The sequence below is a fragment of the Meriones unguiculatus genome, chromosome 3 (genome assembly GCF_030254825.1).
Source record: "Meriones unguiculatus strain TT.TT164.6M chromosome 3, Bangor_MerUng_6.1, whole genome shotgun sequence".
NCBI classification, from domain to species: Eukaryota; Metazoa; Chordata; class Mammalia; order Rodentia; family Muridae; genus Meriones; species Meriones unguiculatus.
This window is the reverse complement of record NC_083351.1, coordinates 133,540,640-133,559,847: the sequence shown is the minus strand read 5'-3', so window position 1 is coordinate 133,559,847 and position 19,208 is coordinate 133,540,640. Positions and strand designations below refer to the sequence as shown.

Here is a 19,208-nt window from a genome sequence, read left to right as displayed (position 1 = left end):
ATGTATAACTTATAAAAACTAAAAACATAAAAATAAATAAATAGTGGCAAATGCTAAAAAGAAAGAAAGAGAGAGAGAAAGCAAAGTACTCAGCCTGGGATAGACTCAGCCATGAGCAGAACCCTTGCCTTAAGAGGGAGAGGCTCCTTCCCCCAAGCCTGAGGAAGCACAAAAAACACAGCTTTCAGCAGTTCACTTAAGGTCGCACTGTGTGACAGCATAGAGGACTCGTCAGCCACCCTTGTCAGAGGTGAAGGACTGTTAGTGTCAGGGAGGTGTATCAGCTCCCTAAGCCACTGTCACTCAGTGACTTCAGACACACAAATTGTCTCTCCATAGCTTTGACTGTCAGAGGCCACCTAAAGTAATGATGTGGACAGACACGGTTCCTCCGTGAAGTTCTAAGTCTGAAGTAATTTATGTTCTCCCCGCCCCCACAGCTTTTCCAAGCCACACATGGTCCTTTCTCCTACCTTCAGAGTCTCTCTTGTGCATCTTCTATGCCATTTAATGTCTTCCTGTCTCTATAACTTACAAGGCCTTTGTTGGGTGCTGGGTTCACCCGAGCAACCGACACATATGGAGATCCTTGCTTTAATCATCGGCAGGCTCTGCCTTAATACGGACAGCAACTGTCATGAATTCTGAGGACTGGGATGTAGACCCCTGGGGCAGAGCATTGTTCAACTTCTTCCTGTGTTGGTTGACACCCAAGATAGCATTCCGGGCAAAGGAGAGGATTTGTGGAGGGTGGGGATAAATGTTTGTTATCCAAGAAGCTGTGGTAGAAGGGGAGCTGTTGGCCTGGGGGGGGGGGGTTCGCAGAGGGGCTGATGCCAAGGCAGGAGAGGCCTGGGCAAACAGCAACACAGAAAGCTGGTCCACCCAGGGTGTTAGGTTTACAGTTATATAAGTGTCTTTTCTGTTTGTTTGTTCATAATCACCTGGGTTGACACTGGGATCGATGTCTCCTTTTCCTCTTGTGATTCTGGGAGAGTTAGGGTTTCATGTGTTTCAGGCAAGCTGTAATGCACACTAATCTAGAATTGCAATTTCTCATACTTGCCTTTAGCACTTGCTTAACTGTATGTGACATCAAGGCCAGCTCGATACCTCTTTGGTTCTGCAGCAGCCTTGGCTTAATGACAACACAGAGTGTATATACGACACTGACTGAAAACAGCATGGCTAGGACACCGTATCTTACAGGCTTACTCCAGGCCAGGACTCATGACTGTCAGGTGGTTCTGCCCTTCATGCTGGTGAGCTTCCGGAGGCTCTGTGCATCTCACCTCTATTTGTGTAAGCCTTGCTGGTGTGTTTTTGATCACCTGCGTCTTGGCAATATGACTGATCATCTTGAAGCTGAAGGGACAGGACATTTATCCATGTGTGGGAAACAGGCTGAAGAAAGCTTTAGGTTATCATACAAAGACTGTGCAAGACCCTTATTACAGCTGGAGGCAGAGTCTCTTTGGATTTTATTATTTAAAGGGTCATATGAGCAGAGGCTGGAGGGACAGCTCAGTAAGATGACCTAGATGACCTAGTGCCCTGCAGGGGATGCAAGCTCAAGTCCCAGCAGCCACATCAGGTACCTAACAACCACCTGTAGATCCAGCTCCATGGTGTCCAGCATCTCTAACCTTTGTGGGAACCTACACACACACATAAACACACACACGCACACACACACACACAGTTATAGACCCATGCACATATATCTACATAGATAAAAAATTTTTTTAAAAAATCCTTTTTAAAGGGTTACCCGGGTAGGTGTGAGATATGCACAGCTTCATAGAGATCTCCACAGGCACCATGAAGTGACAGACACCCTGGAAACCCCTGTGCCCAGACAGGGGCAAGAAGCGTGAAGCCCGTAAGACAAGCTCCCCTGGTACCTCAGTGAGAATGACTCTAGGAGAGTGCGCTGTGAGCCACAGACCTTTGTGCATGCACAAGGATGATGTCTCAGACACACAAACCTCACTTCCTTGGGAATCAGGGTGCTTCCTGACAGCTTGTGTAATTGGCTAGATACATGGTCACCCCTTCTAGAATTCCTAGGGTTCACTGGCAGAATTCTGTACTGAAACAACCTTCTCTTTGATGTCCCCATTTTCCCAGACACTGAAGGATGCCAGCGACAACGCTCGCAAGGACTTCCATCGCGAGGCTGAGCTGCTGACCAACCTCCAGCATGAGCACATTGTCAAGTTCTACGGTGTCTGTGTGGAGGGCGACCCTCTCATCATGGTCTTTGAGTACATGAAGCATGGGGACCTCAACAAGTTCCTGAGGTACCGTGATGGGTGGAGACAGCCTGGTCTTGGGAAGAGGGCAGTGTGTCACTGCTCAGAAAACCAGGAGGGAGGATAGAAGGCTTCTGAGAAGGATGAAGGGAAGCCCGGGACTTCCTGTGGAGGAATCCTTGGTGATGGCAGGAAAAGGAAGCACATTTCTCTTTACCCTTGCCTGATCACCCCACCCAACGTGCAGCTAACGTGCACCAACCTGCATCCATTGAGCATTTGCTACATTTAATCCTATGTGAGGTCTTAGCCTGGAGGAGGGTACCAAGCGAACAAAAGATAAGCATTGCCTGAGGCTACAGAAGCAGAAAGAGCTAAGGTGCTGAGGATGGTGTAGTGGGGTCAGGGTGAAGCAGGAGGAGAGGACGCAGGACACGGGTTGGAGAAGTTGAGGCTGGCAGAATACCTACCATGTGGAGCTGATCTGACGTCAGGAGCTCTTGGATCTAGAGTGGGGAGCACAGAGCCCAAAGCCCAAGTAGGGAAAGGCTGGAACAACATTTGATGGAACCACTGACAACTTGAGAAGGTGGCCATTGCTAACAATGTCCCCTTGTGCAATGTGGGAGTCAGAAGAGTCTCTAGAAGAGAAACAGGGTGCTAGCGCCATTTGGATTAGACAGGAGGAAGTGGAGATAGTTAGAGGAACCTTACAGTAAGCAGGAGTCACGAGGAAAGGCAAGTTTGCTCTGTAAATGCGTTATTGCGTACAGAACACGAGGGGTTAAAAGAGTGGCTTTTGAAGAGATGCTTTGATACAAAAGGAGGGTTGCACCCCCCAGAGATGGGAAGCTGGTACCCAGCTTTGGAATGTGCGTGTGAGCCGAGTGCTACGCTGACATGGCACGGACTGGCAGGTACAGTGGACAAACTGCTAGAGAAATTCTGCTGGTGAGCTCCTCAGTCAGTAAGAGCATCACACAAACAGAGGAGCTTGATAACATGTGTTCGGGCTGTTAGTCACACTGGTGAGGACCCCCAGCAGATGTCCCCCATCTTGTGACTGTCTAGAGAGAGGCACAGAGTGAGTCTTGAGGCACCACGTGTCCCAGCGTGGACAGGAGAACATGAGTTCTCTTCTCCCCCGGCACCAGCAGCATGTGGTTCCTGAAAGGGTCTTCACCCACCTTCCCCAGGAACCTCCACTCCAAGTCCCTTACAGCTCTTTCTCTGAGCTCCTTTCTTTAAACAAAAGCTGGCACCTTTGAAATATGAGCCTGCACGTTTCATGTATTTTGGTAGAGAATTAAAACTTGGGAGAAAGAGAAGATGAGACCACCCTTCTGATCTCCTTCCCTTCCCGGCCTCATTCCCCTGCCTGATTGGGCAATACAACATACACCCTAAGAACGAGTTCAGAGGGGAAGTTATCAGTTACTTTGGTTCCCACAACCCACTATCTCTGCCACGGCTTCCTCTTTATTTTGGTTCAGGGATCCCATCTCTCATGGAATGTCACCTTTCGGGCACTGGTCACACATGGTCTTGCCGACCTTCTCTCATGTCCCAGGCCACACAGAAGTCAGCCCCAGACAGCTCCATGTGTCACTGGAAGATTCACACTGCAGGCTTAGCCATCAGTAAGTCACAGTAGGAATGACCAAAGGGAACAGCGCTCTGCAGTTGTCAGAGCTGGCTCTGCAGGTTGCTACTGTCTAGACCGTCTTTGTTACATCCTGCCTGGGATAGACCTCGGCTTTCCCTGCAGTCACATATGTAGGAAGGGTTGCCAGGTGAGGTCAGGAGTGTGTGGAAAATTCAAGGTATTGAGGGATAATCCTAACCCTTCATACTGTTAGGAAAGTTTTCATTGTGGGTGAAAGATGGGGGTAACGGCAGATTCTATACTCTGCATTGTCGGAGCTAATGTAAAAAGAAATAAAAAAACACTGACTTTGGTTGAGGGCTGTTGTTCCTATGAGAAATATTTTCATCATTCCCCAGGCCCCCTCTCCAACCCCAAAATAGCCCTTCTTAAGTACTATAACAAAACAAAGCCACATGCAATTATCTGGATGCAGTTACATGCATCTGCACGTTCAGACTGTGGGGTGTGTGTGTTGTGAGCGTGTGTGTTGTGTGTGTGTTGTGGGTGTGAGTGGGTATGTACAAATATGTGAGTATAAGTACAGTTGTTTGAGTGTGCATGTGTGTTCTGTGTGTGTGTATGAGGGTGTGTGGTGGTGTATTGTGTGAGTATGTTTGTATGAGTGTATGTATATGCACGCAAATGTCTCTGTGTATATAAATGTGAGCATCCATGGGTGTGGCTGTGTGTGAATATGAGTTTATGTGCATATGTGTATGCTTGTGTGTATGCAAGTGTGGGTGAGTGAGTGTGTGTGTGTTTGTGAGTGCGTGTGTGGACTTCCTGACTCTGTCAGCCACAGCCCAGCTTCCCCACTGCCTTCTGGAAAGCCCTCCCCTGACATCCTCCGAAGGGTGTGGAGCGCTCGGAACCTCAGGGGCTTGGTTCCAGAATCTGCTACACTCTGGAGCAGCTCGGCTGCCAGGAGCAGACTCAGGTGCAGCCATGCATTGCGACACAGACTGCCCTCTCCCTGGGAGGAGGCCTGGCCCGGGCCGCCATGACAGATCCCCAAGCATCTTGGCAGTGCCTGATAAAGCCAGATGTCTTACGCCTCTACCAAGCACAGTGTAGCAAGGGCTTGCGTTAGGCAGAGTGGACAACAAGAAGGAAAATGTCATTTCAAGATTTTCATAACCTCTCCTCTCCCCCGAATCTCTCCAAAGTTCCCTTCTGGTACGGAGAAAGAGAGATGAGTGATTTTCAAGTTGGAACAGATAATATTTACCCAGAATTGCTAAGCACATAGATGTGTTAATTTATGAGAACCAAATAATATTTAAAAATTAAATTTAAAGATAAACTCACTAGTATCCTAACCACCCCTGCAGCGCAGTTAATCACGCTGCAGGAGATGGAGCCGAGACCCCACCCTACACCCCAGGACCCCTCCTTCCTCTCGTCCAGAGAAAGCGGCAGTTAACACCCTCAGAGGGTTATGGTTCAGGGATGGGCAGGGAGCCACTGTATGACATGGATCGGTCTTGGTGACCAGAGCTGGGCAATAGCGGTTGGCAACAATTAATTACACGTTTTAAAATAGCTATGGGGATGATGCTATTAATACAAGGGAAGATAAGTGTCTAGGTGATGTGTATGTCAGTTTTTTGGTCTAATCTTATTTTATCCATCCTACACATGCATTAAACGCCACACTACCTCCCACAAATGCGTATAACTATTGTGTGCCAATCAATTTTTAGAGTAAGCTTAACAGATAAACTCTAATTTAAAACAATCAGATGGTAGGGTGCAGCCCCAGGTCTGATCCCTGTCACTGCACATTTGGACATGTAATAAAGAAAGAGGGGTGAGTCACAGAGCCAGCTCAGGGGGGTGAATTGCCAGCTGCAAGCCATGCTGGAGACCACCAGGTCAGGAAGGTTTAGCGGCCTCCTGTCGGTGCTGTAAGCCGCCATAAGGGGAGGTGTTGCCACTCTTTACAGAGCTCGTCCTGGAAGAAATGGCGTGAGTGAGTTTTTATTTTCAAGAGATGCAGGAGGACCTGGGCTCCAGGAGGCTCACCCGTCCTCCCCTTTTTTGAGGAATGTCCACTCCAAGAAAGCAAAGGCATGCCGAGGCTTCTGCCTCGCTGCATTCTCAGAAGCAGGCAGGGAAAACGGCTGTTCAAGAGCGTGAGAGTCTCTGCCGTTCATGGGGCTCTAAAGAGAATCGGTGTCAGGGCCATCAGCTTTCTTTTGCTCGTTGAGTACAAGGCTGGTGCAAGAAGTTTGCAGAGGTGTGTTTTTCAGGAGGGGTTTGGACGTTTCCTTCACCCTGGGGTCAATGCTTCCTGCAGATGCAGGAGTCTCGTTTTCTGTAGCTGACACAGGTTATGGCTGACATTGACTTACTTTATTCATTCCTCTAAGAACTGAAGTTTCTCTTAGTCTTTTAGATTACTTATTAGGTTATGTGTGTCCCTAGGTCCTTTACCTGAGGCTGGCGTCTCTGTGAGTAATCTTCTGTGAGATGGGAAGGACCTTGACATCCTCGAGAAAAGAAAAGTTCCTATTTTCCTCACATCTCTATAGCTCCATGTCAGGCTCAGGTTTTTGCAAAGCCTCCACCCAACCCCGCATTCACTCTGTAAAAAGTCCCTCCCAAAACCTTAGAAGGAGTCTCAACTCTTCCTCCTGACAATGCTTATAGGATGGTGACCCTAGGATCTGGTTTACAGAAGAAGGAAACAGACCCAGAGGGTTATATAACTCTCTTGTGTTAAGACTGGGTTCAAATTCAAGTCTGACAGTCCAAGCTTTGGTTTCTGTGCCCTGTCTTGTCTTCTAACCTCCAGGGACGTTTCCAGGGCTGTTTCTGGGTGCCACAAAAGACAGCTGGGTCCTGGGGTTTGGGGAGAGGTGAAATGTGTTAAGACTTGCCTGGTAAGAAACCAGGAAGTTCCTCCCCAGGGAAAGGTTACATCCAGGTATCCAGAGACAGAGGAGGGAAGCAAGGCGTCACCCAGCTTATTACTCCCCCTGTGCCTTTGACTAATGCGGAAATTGCAGATTAGTGAGGTTCAAAGACTTCCCCAGATCAGGGTGCTAGATAGTGCTGGACTGGGACACGCCCCACACCTCTCCCAGAGAAAGCAGGGGTGAAAGGCTTGGTGACAGCATGTTTTGGAAATGCTGCAGCCTTGAGGGAGAAAGGGGCGTGTCTGGGCTAGAACAGTTCGTGGACGGCAGGATCCAGGCTAAACATGCTGGATAACCCTGTCTCTCTCACTTTCAAACACTCACGTGCAGTTCTGGGACCCGACCTGCAGATGAAGACACCGCTTTAAAATGTATTGGATAACCCTCCTTCTTTGTTGCAAGTGCTTCCAAGTTCCAGATGGAGACCTCCCCCTTCTTATTTTGCCCAAGCTATGCAGAAACAGAAGTACACTTTTCATTACTTCCTGTATCATCTTCTCAGGGCACAAGGAACACAGGCATCTATGTTGTAAGCTCGTGGGGATGAATGGCCAGGCTGGATAGGACCCTGAAAGAGTGAAAGGTGGCTTGAAGGCCACACTTGGCCACAGATCAGATGGACTGAAGGGGACCACGAGCTGCCCATTTTGGCAGGGACATCTGGAGTCGTCAGCATTGAGACAGGGTGGCCTGCAGCAGTACTGCTTGGAGCAGGGATGGGACCCCCTGATGCCAGGACCATGCACGACTCTAGGAGACCCAACCTCCACAACAAGCCTTTTTTTTCTTCTCAGCCAGGTTATGCCTCTCAGGGTTTGAGGCTGTGGCTGATGTCTGACGGTAGCAGAGTTATGAATTCCTTGAAACATACGCCTGTTGGTGTGTTGGCATGGGGGCTCACCAGCCAGCCCACACAGCCCAGGGATTCCTCTCCAGAGAAATGAGGCTGCCAGGTGCTCCTCTCTTGGCTGTTGAGATGAAACTCTGGGCGGAATGGGAAACCTTCTTCACCCAAGTCAAACAGTGTCCTCCAGCTCCCGCAGCTGAGCGGAGACTGAGGGCCCCTCCGGTCTTCCAGCGCTGGGCCTAGCCCCCTGTCTTCTCCCACAGGGCACATGGACCTGATGCAGTGCTGATGGCAGAGGGCAACCCACCCTCTGAGCTGACTCAGTCCCAGATGCTGCACATCGCTCAGCAAATAGCAGCGGGCATGGTCTACCTGGCATCCCAACACTTTGTGCACCGCGACCTGGCCACCCGGAACTGCCTGGTGGGAGAGAACCTGCTGGTGAAAATTGGGGACTTCGGGATGTCCCGGGACGTGTACAGCACCGACTATTATAGGGTGAGTAGCTGTCCCAGCTTCTAACTGAGAGAAGCCCCGTGTATTCATACGCTCGGGCAGGTGTATGAACGGAACGCTGGTTAATGGAAATGGACTCCCCGCAGTCCTGGAGACTTGTAAGATCATGGTGGTAGTGGGTGTGATGTCTTCCCAGGCCCTCTCATCAGAATGCAGGTGGCTGTCATCTTTCTGTGTCTTCCATGATTTTTATTTTTATTTATTTTTGCATGGTTGAGCTTTAATGGGAGAAGTCACTTCTAAATCTCCTCTTCCAATTCAGACACCACCCAGACTGGATTAAAGCCCACCCTTTTGGTCCCATTTTCCCCAAGTCAACCTCTTTTAAGTGCTGCTTGGAGCGCAGTCATGTTCTAGGGCATGTCTATGTCCAGCATGTATGCGTTAGGGCAAGCCTTTCAACAGTAAGAGAAACTGCATCCACATTTCCAGGGTGTTGCTTGAGGGCACAATGATCAAGGATTTAACCAGGAACTTTCATTTGATGCTGGGAAATGATACCTAGACACCTTGAGGGTTGAGCATGTATGAACCTATTCATATAAATGGCAGCCCGGAAGACCTTGGCACCTCCCTCACAGAACCACACTGGGTGAGAGCAGCAGGGCATTTACACACATGGGTGCAGTGAGTGAGGTTCTGCCAGCCTGACGTGAAGAATGGGGACATTTCTGGAAACCCAGAAGTCAAAACAGAGGGAAGGTTTAACGGGGTCTTGAAATCTTCTTTGTTTATTGTTTGTGTCACTTGCCACCTTCCAGAACAGGGTAAGGCTGGTGGAGGCAATGTTGCCCTTGGCCTTTGCGCATCATGACTTCTCGAAGACGAACCTTCTTAGCTCTTTCCACTGCCAGCGTTACTACCCTTAGTTTAAGAAGGTGAATCTACGCCTTGTTCCATGTTTTCCACCAGACTGTTTTGTGGTGTCTTTTCCTTTGTTGCCTTGATGAGCATTGCTCATCTCTGGTCTGCGGGAACTGAACAGAAGTTAAGTTGGGGGGCTCTCTCGGTGTTTACAGGAGACATGAGAAGTCTTAATTTCAAGGGTCTGAAACAGAACTTGGTAGCAGAATCTGCCTCAAGTCTGTAAGTGGTTGGCTTTTTCCAGGTGGTATTTTACAGACATATCTGCTTTATTACATTAATTTTCCTTGGTGCAAGGTAGGGATGAGTATGTCCCAGTTTCAGAAGAAACAAGTGGGTGCTTCTCTGAGGTAAGGTTTTTCTGATCTTCATGAGTATGTAAAGAAGAAACATGTGGTCTAAGCAACAACTTTTTTTTTAAGGTTGTAAAGGACTTGGAACAAAGAAAGAACTCAATAAATGTTGTGATTTAATTATTATGCAAATCAATAAGGGCTATTTCATCCCAGTGCCAGGACTGAAGTAGGTGAAACCCCAGCATTCTCAGCATCTCCTGAGTGATAATTCAGAAAACATTGTTTTATTGTTGAAAAATCTCAACAATAAAAATATCAGCCACTCAGTTCAAAACTAAGCAAAATATTTGAAGAGACGTTATTCAGAAGATTATATAAAAGGGTCAAAAAGCACAAAAAAAGATGCTTAGCACCTCAGTCATTAGGGAACTGCAAAAGAAAATGGCAATTAGATATCACCTCACACCTCTGGGATGCTGTAATAAAGATGGACAGACAATAGTATGTACTGGCCAGGATGTGGAGAAATTAAAATTCTTATCCATTGCTCACGGGAAAGCAAAACTGTGCAGGTGCTTTGGAATCCAGCTCAGCAATAGCTTAAAATCTCAACACGAAGCCACAATACAACCTAAAAATCTTCTCCTATGAATATACCAAAAAGAACTGAAGTTCTATTCATGCAAAAGCTTCTGGGAAAGTTATTTATGATGTCTAAAGAGTACAAGCCACTGAAGTATCCATCAACAGTTAAACGGATAAAAACAACATGGCGAGTCAGTGGAATGTTATCCAGAAATAAAAAGAAATGAAACCTAGCCCATGACACAACATATATAAAAATTTTAAATATCAGGTTAAGGAGCTGGTGAGATAGCTCAGTAACTAGGAACACTTGCTGCTCTGGCTGAGGACCTAGGTTTGGTTCCAGCTCCTACCTAATGTCTCACAACCAACTGTAACAGTTCCAGAGGATCTGACATCCTCTTCTGCAGACACTACACACACACGGTACACACACACACGGTACACACACACACACACACTCGGTACACACACACACACACTCGGTACACACACACACACTCGCGTGCACGCAGACAAAGCATTCATACGCCTAAACTAAAGTAAATAAATCTAAAAGAAATTTCAAAAAGATAAAGAAAACCATGGTATTAAGAGGAGGAAGCCGGGCACAAAAAGGCCAGTACCACCTAACTTCATTTACAAGGAGTGCCTAGAATGAGGAAAATCTAAGGACAGGAAGTTGGTTGGTTTTCCAAGGGCTTGAGGGAGGGACCATCAAAGAGCGAGTGTTGCCGGGTCTAGGGCTTGGGATGTGGAGGGGTGTGATTTAAGAATTACATGGCGGTTTAAGGTACAGCATTTTAAGTATACTTAAAATCCAACAGCCTCGTGCACCTTCAAGAAAAGAAATCTTGAAAGAAAGAAAATAATAAAGTAGCAGCAGTCATTGCATATATATATGTATATATATATTAATCTTGAACATTTATGCATTATTTAAACTGCAGCATTGGTCATTTTTTATTGCCAACATTCATTGTCATTCGTTAGGAAAAGCCTCTGCATGGAACGTCAGACCCATGCTAGGACATCCACTCTTCTCCTTCAAGGGCACCTACATGCATGTGGTGTGTGGGAACTCACACAGGTGCACACACATGCACATCTCTTTAAGAGTGATAATAAACCTATAAGAATTGCTGACGTACTTCCTGACTTGTTGATGGCAGGAAGGCGGATTTCCCATTCCTTCGCGTATTAGAAGTTCCTCACATTTTTCCAGTTGCGAATATGCTTTGGAAGGTTAGAGGCTGTAGAGACGACTCAGGGGCTGAGAACATGTACAGCTCTTGCAGTAGACCCAGGTTTGATTGGCAGTTCACAACCACCCGTGACTCCAAGGCAGGGTAACTCCAAGAACTCTAAGCCTTCTACTTTCAAGGTCACCTATAGGGCATAGGACACACACACACACATTTATTTCAAAGTAATGATAAATCTATACAAAGTCATTAACTCCATTCCCTTACTTGTGGCTATTACTCAACTGTAGTTGCAGAGTCTGTACTTCTGTAGGACTTTTACTCACACAAAACGAGAGGAGGAACCAGCTTCACATTGTCACAGAGGGAAATGAAGACGCAAGAAAAAAAGAAAAAAGAGGTAAATGACAATGGAAGACAGGGCACAGAGTAGGAAACTTGGAAAATGAGTTAGGTGTTTGTTTCAAAATGATAGTTCACCCTCTGGCTTCATGAAAGCATCATCAGAGAACTGGCTTGGGGAATATTTTTGCTCATTGAAATAGTAATGCCTACCTCTAACACCTGTTGAGCCTGTCGAATGGCTAAGAGGGAATTAGCGCTTTGTTTTTCAGGAGAACTGCAGAGCACCCCTGAGGCACCACACACCCTCCATACAGAGTACCCCCCCATTTCTAACCTTCATCTTGATTCCATCATCAGTGTCTCCTGTGCACCCCGCCACCAGGACCAGCTAGGTCATGATCTTTTTCTTGAGGTTGATGTTTCTCTTTCCCCAGCATCTTCCACAAGGGTTTTCTCATCATTTTCTTCCTATCTGCTTCGAGAGCCCATACCACATTTGAGTCCTCACCAATGTCAGAAAGCCTTTCAGCGGCAAGAACCGGGGAGAAGGCTGGCTAAGCCTAGTCTATTAGTTGCCTTTCTGTTGCCGTGATAAAATACAATGACTAAAATCATTGCTTAGGAAGAGTTCGCTTTGCCTCATGGTTCCAGGAAGCTGGATACTCACAGCAGCAGGGAAGGCAAGGTGGCAAGAGTGGTTCTCCGGGCCTGGAAGCTGAATGGTCATATCACACAGGAAGCAGAGGGAGGGAGCAAGCTGAAAGTGGGGCAGCGGTAACGTTTCACGGCCTACCCCAGTGACACAATCCTTCCATCGATGCTCCCCATCCTAATACCCCACCCCCTCTCCAAACAGTGCCAACTGGGGATGTTCAAATTCAGGAACCTGTGGGGGCCATTTCTCATCTGAACCGACACACCCAGGTCACCTTACCTGGAAAATTAGGAATCGACTGACTGGTTTGGGAAGTGGCAGATCATTCGTCTCTAAGACAGATCTAACCCTACCAAGACCCTGAAGCTTCTGCTCACAGTGACTCGGGCACGGCTTTGTAGGATGGCCCTGGAGCTGTGCTGGTGGAAATAGCTGGTGGCAGCTGTTCCTGGTCACGAGGGAGCTGGAGGCCCCAGGAAGCCTGCGCCTCCAGCCCAGTACAGCTGAGTTAATTACACCCTCCCAGTGAAGAGAGAAATCAGAGCGCGAGTTTGCATTTAAACCAGCCTGGCATGGCGAGCCCAAAATTACTCGAGCATTTTTGTTTTCTAGATTGTTCTAATTAGCAGCTCTCTGCACCCAGCCTTCCATTTTTTTTTTTCTTCCTCTCCACTGGCAAAACATTCAAGGATGATCAGAAGCAGATTTGTCACATTGTACTGGGACATCATTCTGCTTGGTCATTACTCTGCCACTGTGAATTCATTGAATTCTCTCTCTTTTTTTTCTTTCTTTTTTTTTTTAATTTGCACTTTGGTAGGTTTCTATGTTTGGGTCTAACTTGAGTGTAAAATTAGCATAATCTGTTGGCGACTAGAGAGGCCCAAACATCTGAGATGGTAGCTTTGAAGGAGTGCTCTTCTGCCTCGGGCTTTAGCTTTGTGTAGAAGTGATAAGAAATCCTTCTCACAGGGTCTTTTCTGAGACTGACATTCAACTAAGGACCATCTATGGATATAACCTAGAACTTCTGCTCAGATGTGGCCCGTGGTAGCTCAGTAACCAAGTAGTTTTCCAAAGTAAGGGGAACAAGGACTATTTCTAACAGGATCTCAAGGGCAGGCTCTTTGACCTTCACCCCCCCCCCCCCAGGGAAGAAGCAGTCCTGTTAGGCCACACAGGAGGACTTTGCAGCCAGCCCTGAAGATACCTGATAAAACAGGGTCAAATGAAAGGGGAGGAGGTCCTCCCCTATCAATGGACTTGGAAAGGGGCAGGGAGGAGACCAGGGAGGGAGTGTGGGGTTGGGGAGGGAATGAGAGAGCGGGATACAGCTGGGACACAGAGTTAACAAAATGTAACTAAAAAGAAAAATATAAAAATATAAAAATAAAAAAAGAGAAATCCTTCTCTTTAATTCAGCTCTACTGAAGAGTGAGGAAAAAGGGAAGAATAAGTAAAGTGATTTGTGGTAGGCATTTATGGAGTTAAGTGAAGTAAATGATCAAAGCAAGGCCTCGTTCAGAATCCCAAATGTCAAATTGTTATCACAGTGAACTATGGGATCCTCACTGGAGGCTCAGTACAGGTCGACTGCCTGGTGGAAGGAGGCAATGTGCTACCTTAAGACCCCAGTGGATACAGCAAGTGCCAGTGACATAGAGCCAACTAGTGAACCAACTTACGGCTTCGCATCTTCCCCTTATTTGTCCATGATGAGTGAAAAGGCTGACGAATAAGACCTGACACAGTGTGGAAGAAGAGCAGATAAAACCTGATAAGGAGGCTGCTGGAGAGATGGCTAATTGTTAAGGTTCAAAGCACTTGCTGCTCTTGCAGCCAGCCCTGGTGTGGTTCCCGCCCACATGGGAACTCTCCATCCTAACTCTGGTTTCAGGAGACTCATTGCCTTCCTCTGGCATGCATGTGGTGCACATACATATACTGAGGAAAAATACTCAGACATGTAAAATAAAGATAAATGAAAGTCTTTAAATGTTGAAAAACTTTAATTAAGATCAACTGCCATAACTCGGTCTTCAAAGCAAATGTGTTTAGGAAATATTTTTACCTAATACAAACATTTCTAGATAGAAATGTAGGTAGGTAGGCAGATAAACTCCTTGAGATGTTTTTAGTTTCTTATTATGTGGTGTACCAACACTATTCCCTCTCTGAGAGGCAGCACAGGAAGTAATTTTTCTTCATCTCCCGCTTTTCATCAACAGGGCAGTTGCTCTCAAATCTTCGATCCCATTGGTTCATACGAATAGGGACTGCAGCTCAGAGCACCTGACACCATCAAAATTAGCTCCTGAGTATTTCCCTCTTCTAACATGAGGGCGAGTCTTCCACCCCCGATGTCTGTACAGACTGACTCAGCATGGGCACATTGTCGATGAAGACAACAGTTGGGAGGACTCTGTCACTTTAGCTCTGTCAATGAGTTTACAAGACGTCTGGGTTTGTGTTTGTCTGGCTCAGATTTGGGTGGCTCAGATGCCAGGACTGCTGACCTTCGGAGGTCAAACTGGGGGTGTGAGATGCCCCATCTCAGATGACTGCTTGGCAGGAAAGACACGAGGACTGAGGTTGCTCCCACAGAGCACCGTCACAGAACGGCTTCCTCTGTAGACCACTTGAAACCAAACCCAATGTTCATGTCAAGGGAAAACTCGATACCTCCCTGAAAGCAAGATGTCCTTTGTGCCATTAGCTCTCATGTGTGTGTGTCATTTCCCTATTTTCTTTGCCACTATAAAAGACTTACACAATGACTCTTGACTCTCATATGAACAATTATAGATTGTTCTAGTTGGGCTCTTTTGCTTAAATTAGTGGCTTCAGGGGAAAAAATGAGATATTGTCTATTCTTTGAAATCTTCATTCTGTTCTCTCAACATTTAGAGCATAGTTGAGAGGAACCGTCTGCCAGAGAGAAATCAGAACACTGAGTTCAGGCTAATTCTGTATTAAAGGAGATTTGCATAAATTATTTCAAGTTTCTCAAGTTGGTTTAGTTTGTACCCAAACTTTCCTAAGAACTTTTACTTATACCTTCTCTGAGTTTTAGCAGGGCAAGGGCAAGAGTCCTCTTACTCATTCATCCATTCATTCATTACTTTATTCAACAGCCATTATTTATTTAACACACATATAGGAAACAAATATCATACAGTATACTGAATACAAAAGGAGCCTAGAGAAAAGGCACCTGAGCTCTGCTTGGATATTTCTCCCTAAGGGGACAAGGTCTGTCCTGGATATGTGCACTGAGGACCCCAGGAAAGAAGCTTTGGGAAGTCAGAGAGGAGTTCAACCTGATATTTAAGATGTAAACACCAAATAGTTCTATTGTCTAGAAGGCTCCAAGCAATAAAAGGATGACAGAGACATGTAATAGAATATATGGAGAATTGGCAGGGTAGACATCATGGGTGTGGCCAGGGAACAGACACTTTTTTGCCATGTACCCAATGGTATTTGGGCTATTACCAAATTCCATAGGGCACCTGTTGATCATACTTATAGTTTTATATCCATCTTTTGAGCTTAAAAAGACCAATGAGCTTTTCCACACCAAGAAATGTATTCTAATATGTGTACCTTTTTTGTCTCCTTTATTGGGTTCATATAGCTACCACCCTTCAACCCTTATCCACTCCCATCTCTTCCAAGCCCCTTAACACTAGGTAGAAGAGAAAGAAGGTTAGAGGGGAAATGGGGTATCAACTTCTTTAGGCTACTTCCTACTAATTAGGGGCATTGAGTTTCTTGGGGAAAGTCCAATCTTCATTGTCAGAATACCTCCAAACGGCAAACCAGCAAACCAGCATCAGCAAACACATCAGCAAGGACCAGCAGCAGTGGGGGCAGCAGGGTGTGTGTGTGGGAGTAGCAGGCACCTCATACCCTCTGAGGGATTTCCCATTCATATCCTCTCCAGAGTCCCTAGAATTAAACTATCTGCATCTGACAAAAATCACACCCCTTCTAGAACAGGAGACAATCATAGTTAAAGACTGTGGACAAACTGAAACAGTCCCGTATTCCACATCTGGGATTAAGGAAAAAACATTTGCATAGCATAACTGGGTATTTTAAGAAATCAAACTTCTCACTACATCCTTGGATCTATGGAAACAGCCTCTCAGCAAAGGCCAACATCCCTACCTCTGTAGCTCCTTGTTCTGCCTGAGGGAACATCTTTTAAATTCTGTATACAAACTGACAAAGAGTTAACTTCAGTGAGAGAGAGAGAGAGAGAGAGAGAGAGAGAGAGAGCGCTGTGGTCACTGAGTATTTTCCTTATGGAAGGCCCTCCTCAGGGCCTTTCATTTCTTATTTTGTCTGGTGATCTTTAACAAGAACCTTAGGAAGCCGTAGAAGCCAGAGTGGAAGAGCTGGCGTGGAGATGCCCTCTGTTCCACGCACATTCCAGCTAAGGAAGAATGCTAGCAGGAGTAGAGTCAAATTCTAGCATTTGTCTTCTGGGGTTCTTATTCAGGAAGCCTTTAGCCTATCCACTTTGTACACAGAGGTGATGTATCCAAACACAAAGCATGCTTCTTGGTAGGAGAGATGCAGATATAGTAGACCTCTGCCATTCTTGGACAGGTTGGAGGACTCTCAGGAGTCCTGGGAGGTGTTTTCTATCCCTGCACCCAGCTCCCCATGTGGTATTCTCAATGACACCACTCAGCCTATGCTACTGTAAGCTGACAGCAAGAGCCAACCAGGCTATAAAGGAAGGAGCGTCAGTGTTGCAGGCTCATATGTCTGACTTCTAACCTTGTGATCATAGGGGTTAGAAATGTCTTTGACCAAAGGCATCAGTTTGTTCTGAATGTTGGCGAAACAGGTAGGGGGCTGCCTCGCTCCAGCAACAGAAACTAACAGGTGGGGGGTGCTGATTGACTCAGAGATCTTCTAATCTCAGAACTACCACCTGGCACGAAGTGCCTTTAGTCCTGTCCTCCTGCCCTTAGCTGCTGTGACTGCAAGCACCAAAGGCGAGGAGGTCCCAGGAGGAAGGAGGAGGCCTTGTAAGAGGCAAAAACCTATGACCATGACCACCAGAAATAATCTTTCCCTAAACACCTCATTTGAAAACTTTTCTTTTACACCCGTCGGCAGGAGGTAAGTTAAAATGAAGGGTTGAGAGGGTTGAATTCACTTGCAAACAAACAAACAAACAAACAAACAAAAAACAAAACAAACAAACAAAAAACCACTAGAAAAATTTGGGTTCTGAAATTGAGGAAAGGAAGGGGAGGACAAAAATGAATGATTTTGGCGTAAGAAAACTGTCACACTGACCTTATGTTCTGAGATAGCCCCAATTTCCTTCTTTGCCATGAGTTCTTGCCTTGGAAATGTTTTGGGGAGAAATACATCAAAGTGGTTCATAGCCATAGCTTAAGACGTAAGTCCTGGGAATCTTTGGTCCTTCATGTGTGGAGGCTTTTCCTCTGAAGTCTACGATTCTCCTGGTCTCAGACAATTTAACAATGATGTGCCTTCTGGGTTCATTCGGCTTTGGAAGGTCTCTGCTGCTCTGTCTTCTGTTTCAGTAAACTCCCCTGCAGGCCTGACCTTCCTAAGTTCACATCAGTGTCCCCATCCTGCCTGGTCTCATTTCTAAAAGTTTAGTGGGCATCTTTTCTTATCTCACCCATGTCTCTGGTGTCTTAAGATAGGAGACAGAGCCAGAGGGAATATTCAGGTGTTTTCCTAAAACTCAGCGTGAGTTCTGCATAAACTTCAGTTGGTTCCATTTTCTCCTCCTATGGGGCATGCCTTCTGGAAATGCCTGGTCGTTTTAGGTGGAAAGCCATTCAGCGTGACTTTTTCTCATTTAATGCTCAGTGGTCTTGTGTTTTCCATAAATATTTCTGATCTTTGTCCAGGAACGCAGCTACATTTCATGGGGATGGTTTTATATTCTGTGTGTTGGTTTTGTGAAATGTCCTGGAGCAAGGCTGGAGCATTGGAAACTTTAGGGCCTGCCCCAGATTCTGGGAAACATGGAGTCTCCACTCTGTCTCATGGGAGCCAGAGCGTCTCCTTGCCCTGTGAGAGCACTGTGAGCCATGTCTTCCAGTCCTGCTGTGATCCTTCGACAGTCATGACTGTGTTCCCATGTGCAGCTCAGTGCTTCAGAGAGTTCGGTATGGCAGGGAGCATGCACCACGCTGGCTCACGTCACGATGGACAAATAGAAAGGAAAGAGAGGGGGAGAAAAAAGAAATACACAAATAGGGGGTAGCTGTATTCTGGCTTTTCCTTCCCTCCCTTTTATTTCATCCTGCACAAAGGCACTGTCCACACTCAGAGCCAACCTTCTGGCCTTAGCTAATCTCTCAGCTAAGGCCCACAGGCACACCTAGAGTCCTACTCTGCCAGTCTCCTTGGCAGCCAGTTCAGTCAAGTTGACAGTCAAGATTAACCATCATGTGGAATTTCAGTGAACTAGACTCGCAATTGCTCGGCTCCCCATGTCCGCTAATCTCTTAAGGAACGCTAGCCATCCCTACAGTTAGTGAGTGGCCTGGAGAGGGTTTTACTCAGGTTGCTTTGGGTGAGGAGGGCTCCTCTCAATCACTTCATCCTTCCCCGAAGCAGAAGGCGGTTGCTATCTCTTTGTGCGTCATCTCAAGGCCCATCAGTGAGCTACTTACAATCTGCAGAAAAGACAAACAGGTTCTCTCCTCCTTTTATAAACCAGCTACTTCCTGTGAAGGCTTTCCCCCCAGCCTTTTTAATTAAATAACTTACATTTACATAATACTTTAACAATTAAAGTTTTCCTGCCTACACAAGATTATTTCTTAAGTAGGAGAGATTTTCTCCATCTCCAGTGAGTAGTGAACGAGGGGAATTATCTCAGCTTCTCTGTTACTCTGAGAAAATTTTCAGGCTCAAATGTAAACTGGTTCAAGAAGGTACTGGAAAACTGTATCTCATAGTCTCCTGGTTTTTACTCTAGGCTTGGGCCTGGGAAACTTTGGGTAGAACGGCTAGATTAATTTGAGAGAATATTTCACACGCACTTCTTAACGGTGCTTCTTT

The 19,208-nt window shown here is 46.4% G+C and overlaps 1 protein-coding gene across 5 annotated transcripts in view; it reads left to right on the top strand.

The window, feature by feature from the left end:
* Ntrk2 (neurotrophic receptor tyrosine kinase 2) overlaps positions 1-19,208 on the top strand; it is a 325,590-nt gene that overhangs the window by 253,407 nt on the left and 52,975 nt on the right. For all 5 annotated transcript variants that reach the window (XM_060380556.1, XM_060380558.1, XM_060380557.1 and 2 more), the window contains 2 exons: positions 2,131-2,303; positions 7,935-8,169. In XM_060380556.1, coding sequence (XP_060236539.1) covers positions 2,131-2,303; positions 7,935-8,169 — 408 coding nt within the window. The remainder of the gene's footprint in view (positions 1-2,130; positions 2,304-7,934; positions 8,170-19,208) is intronic.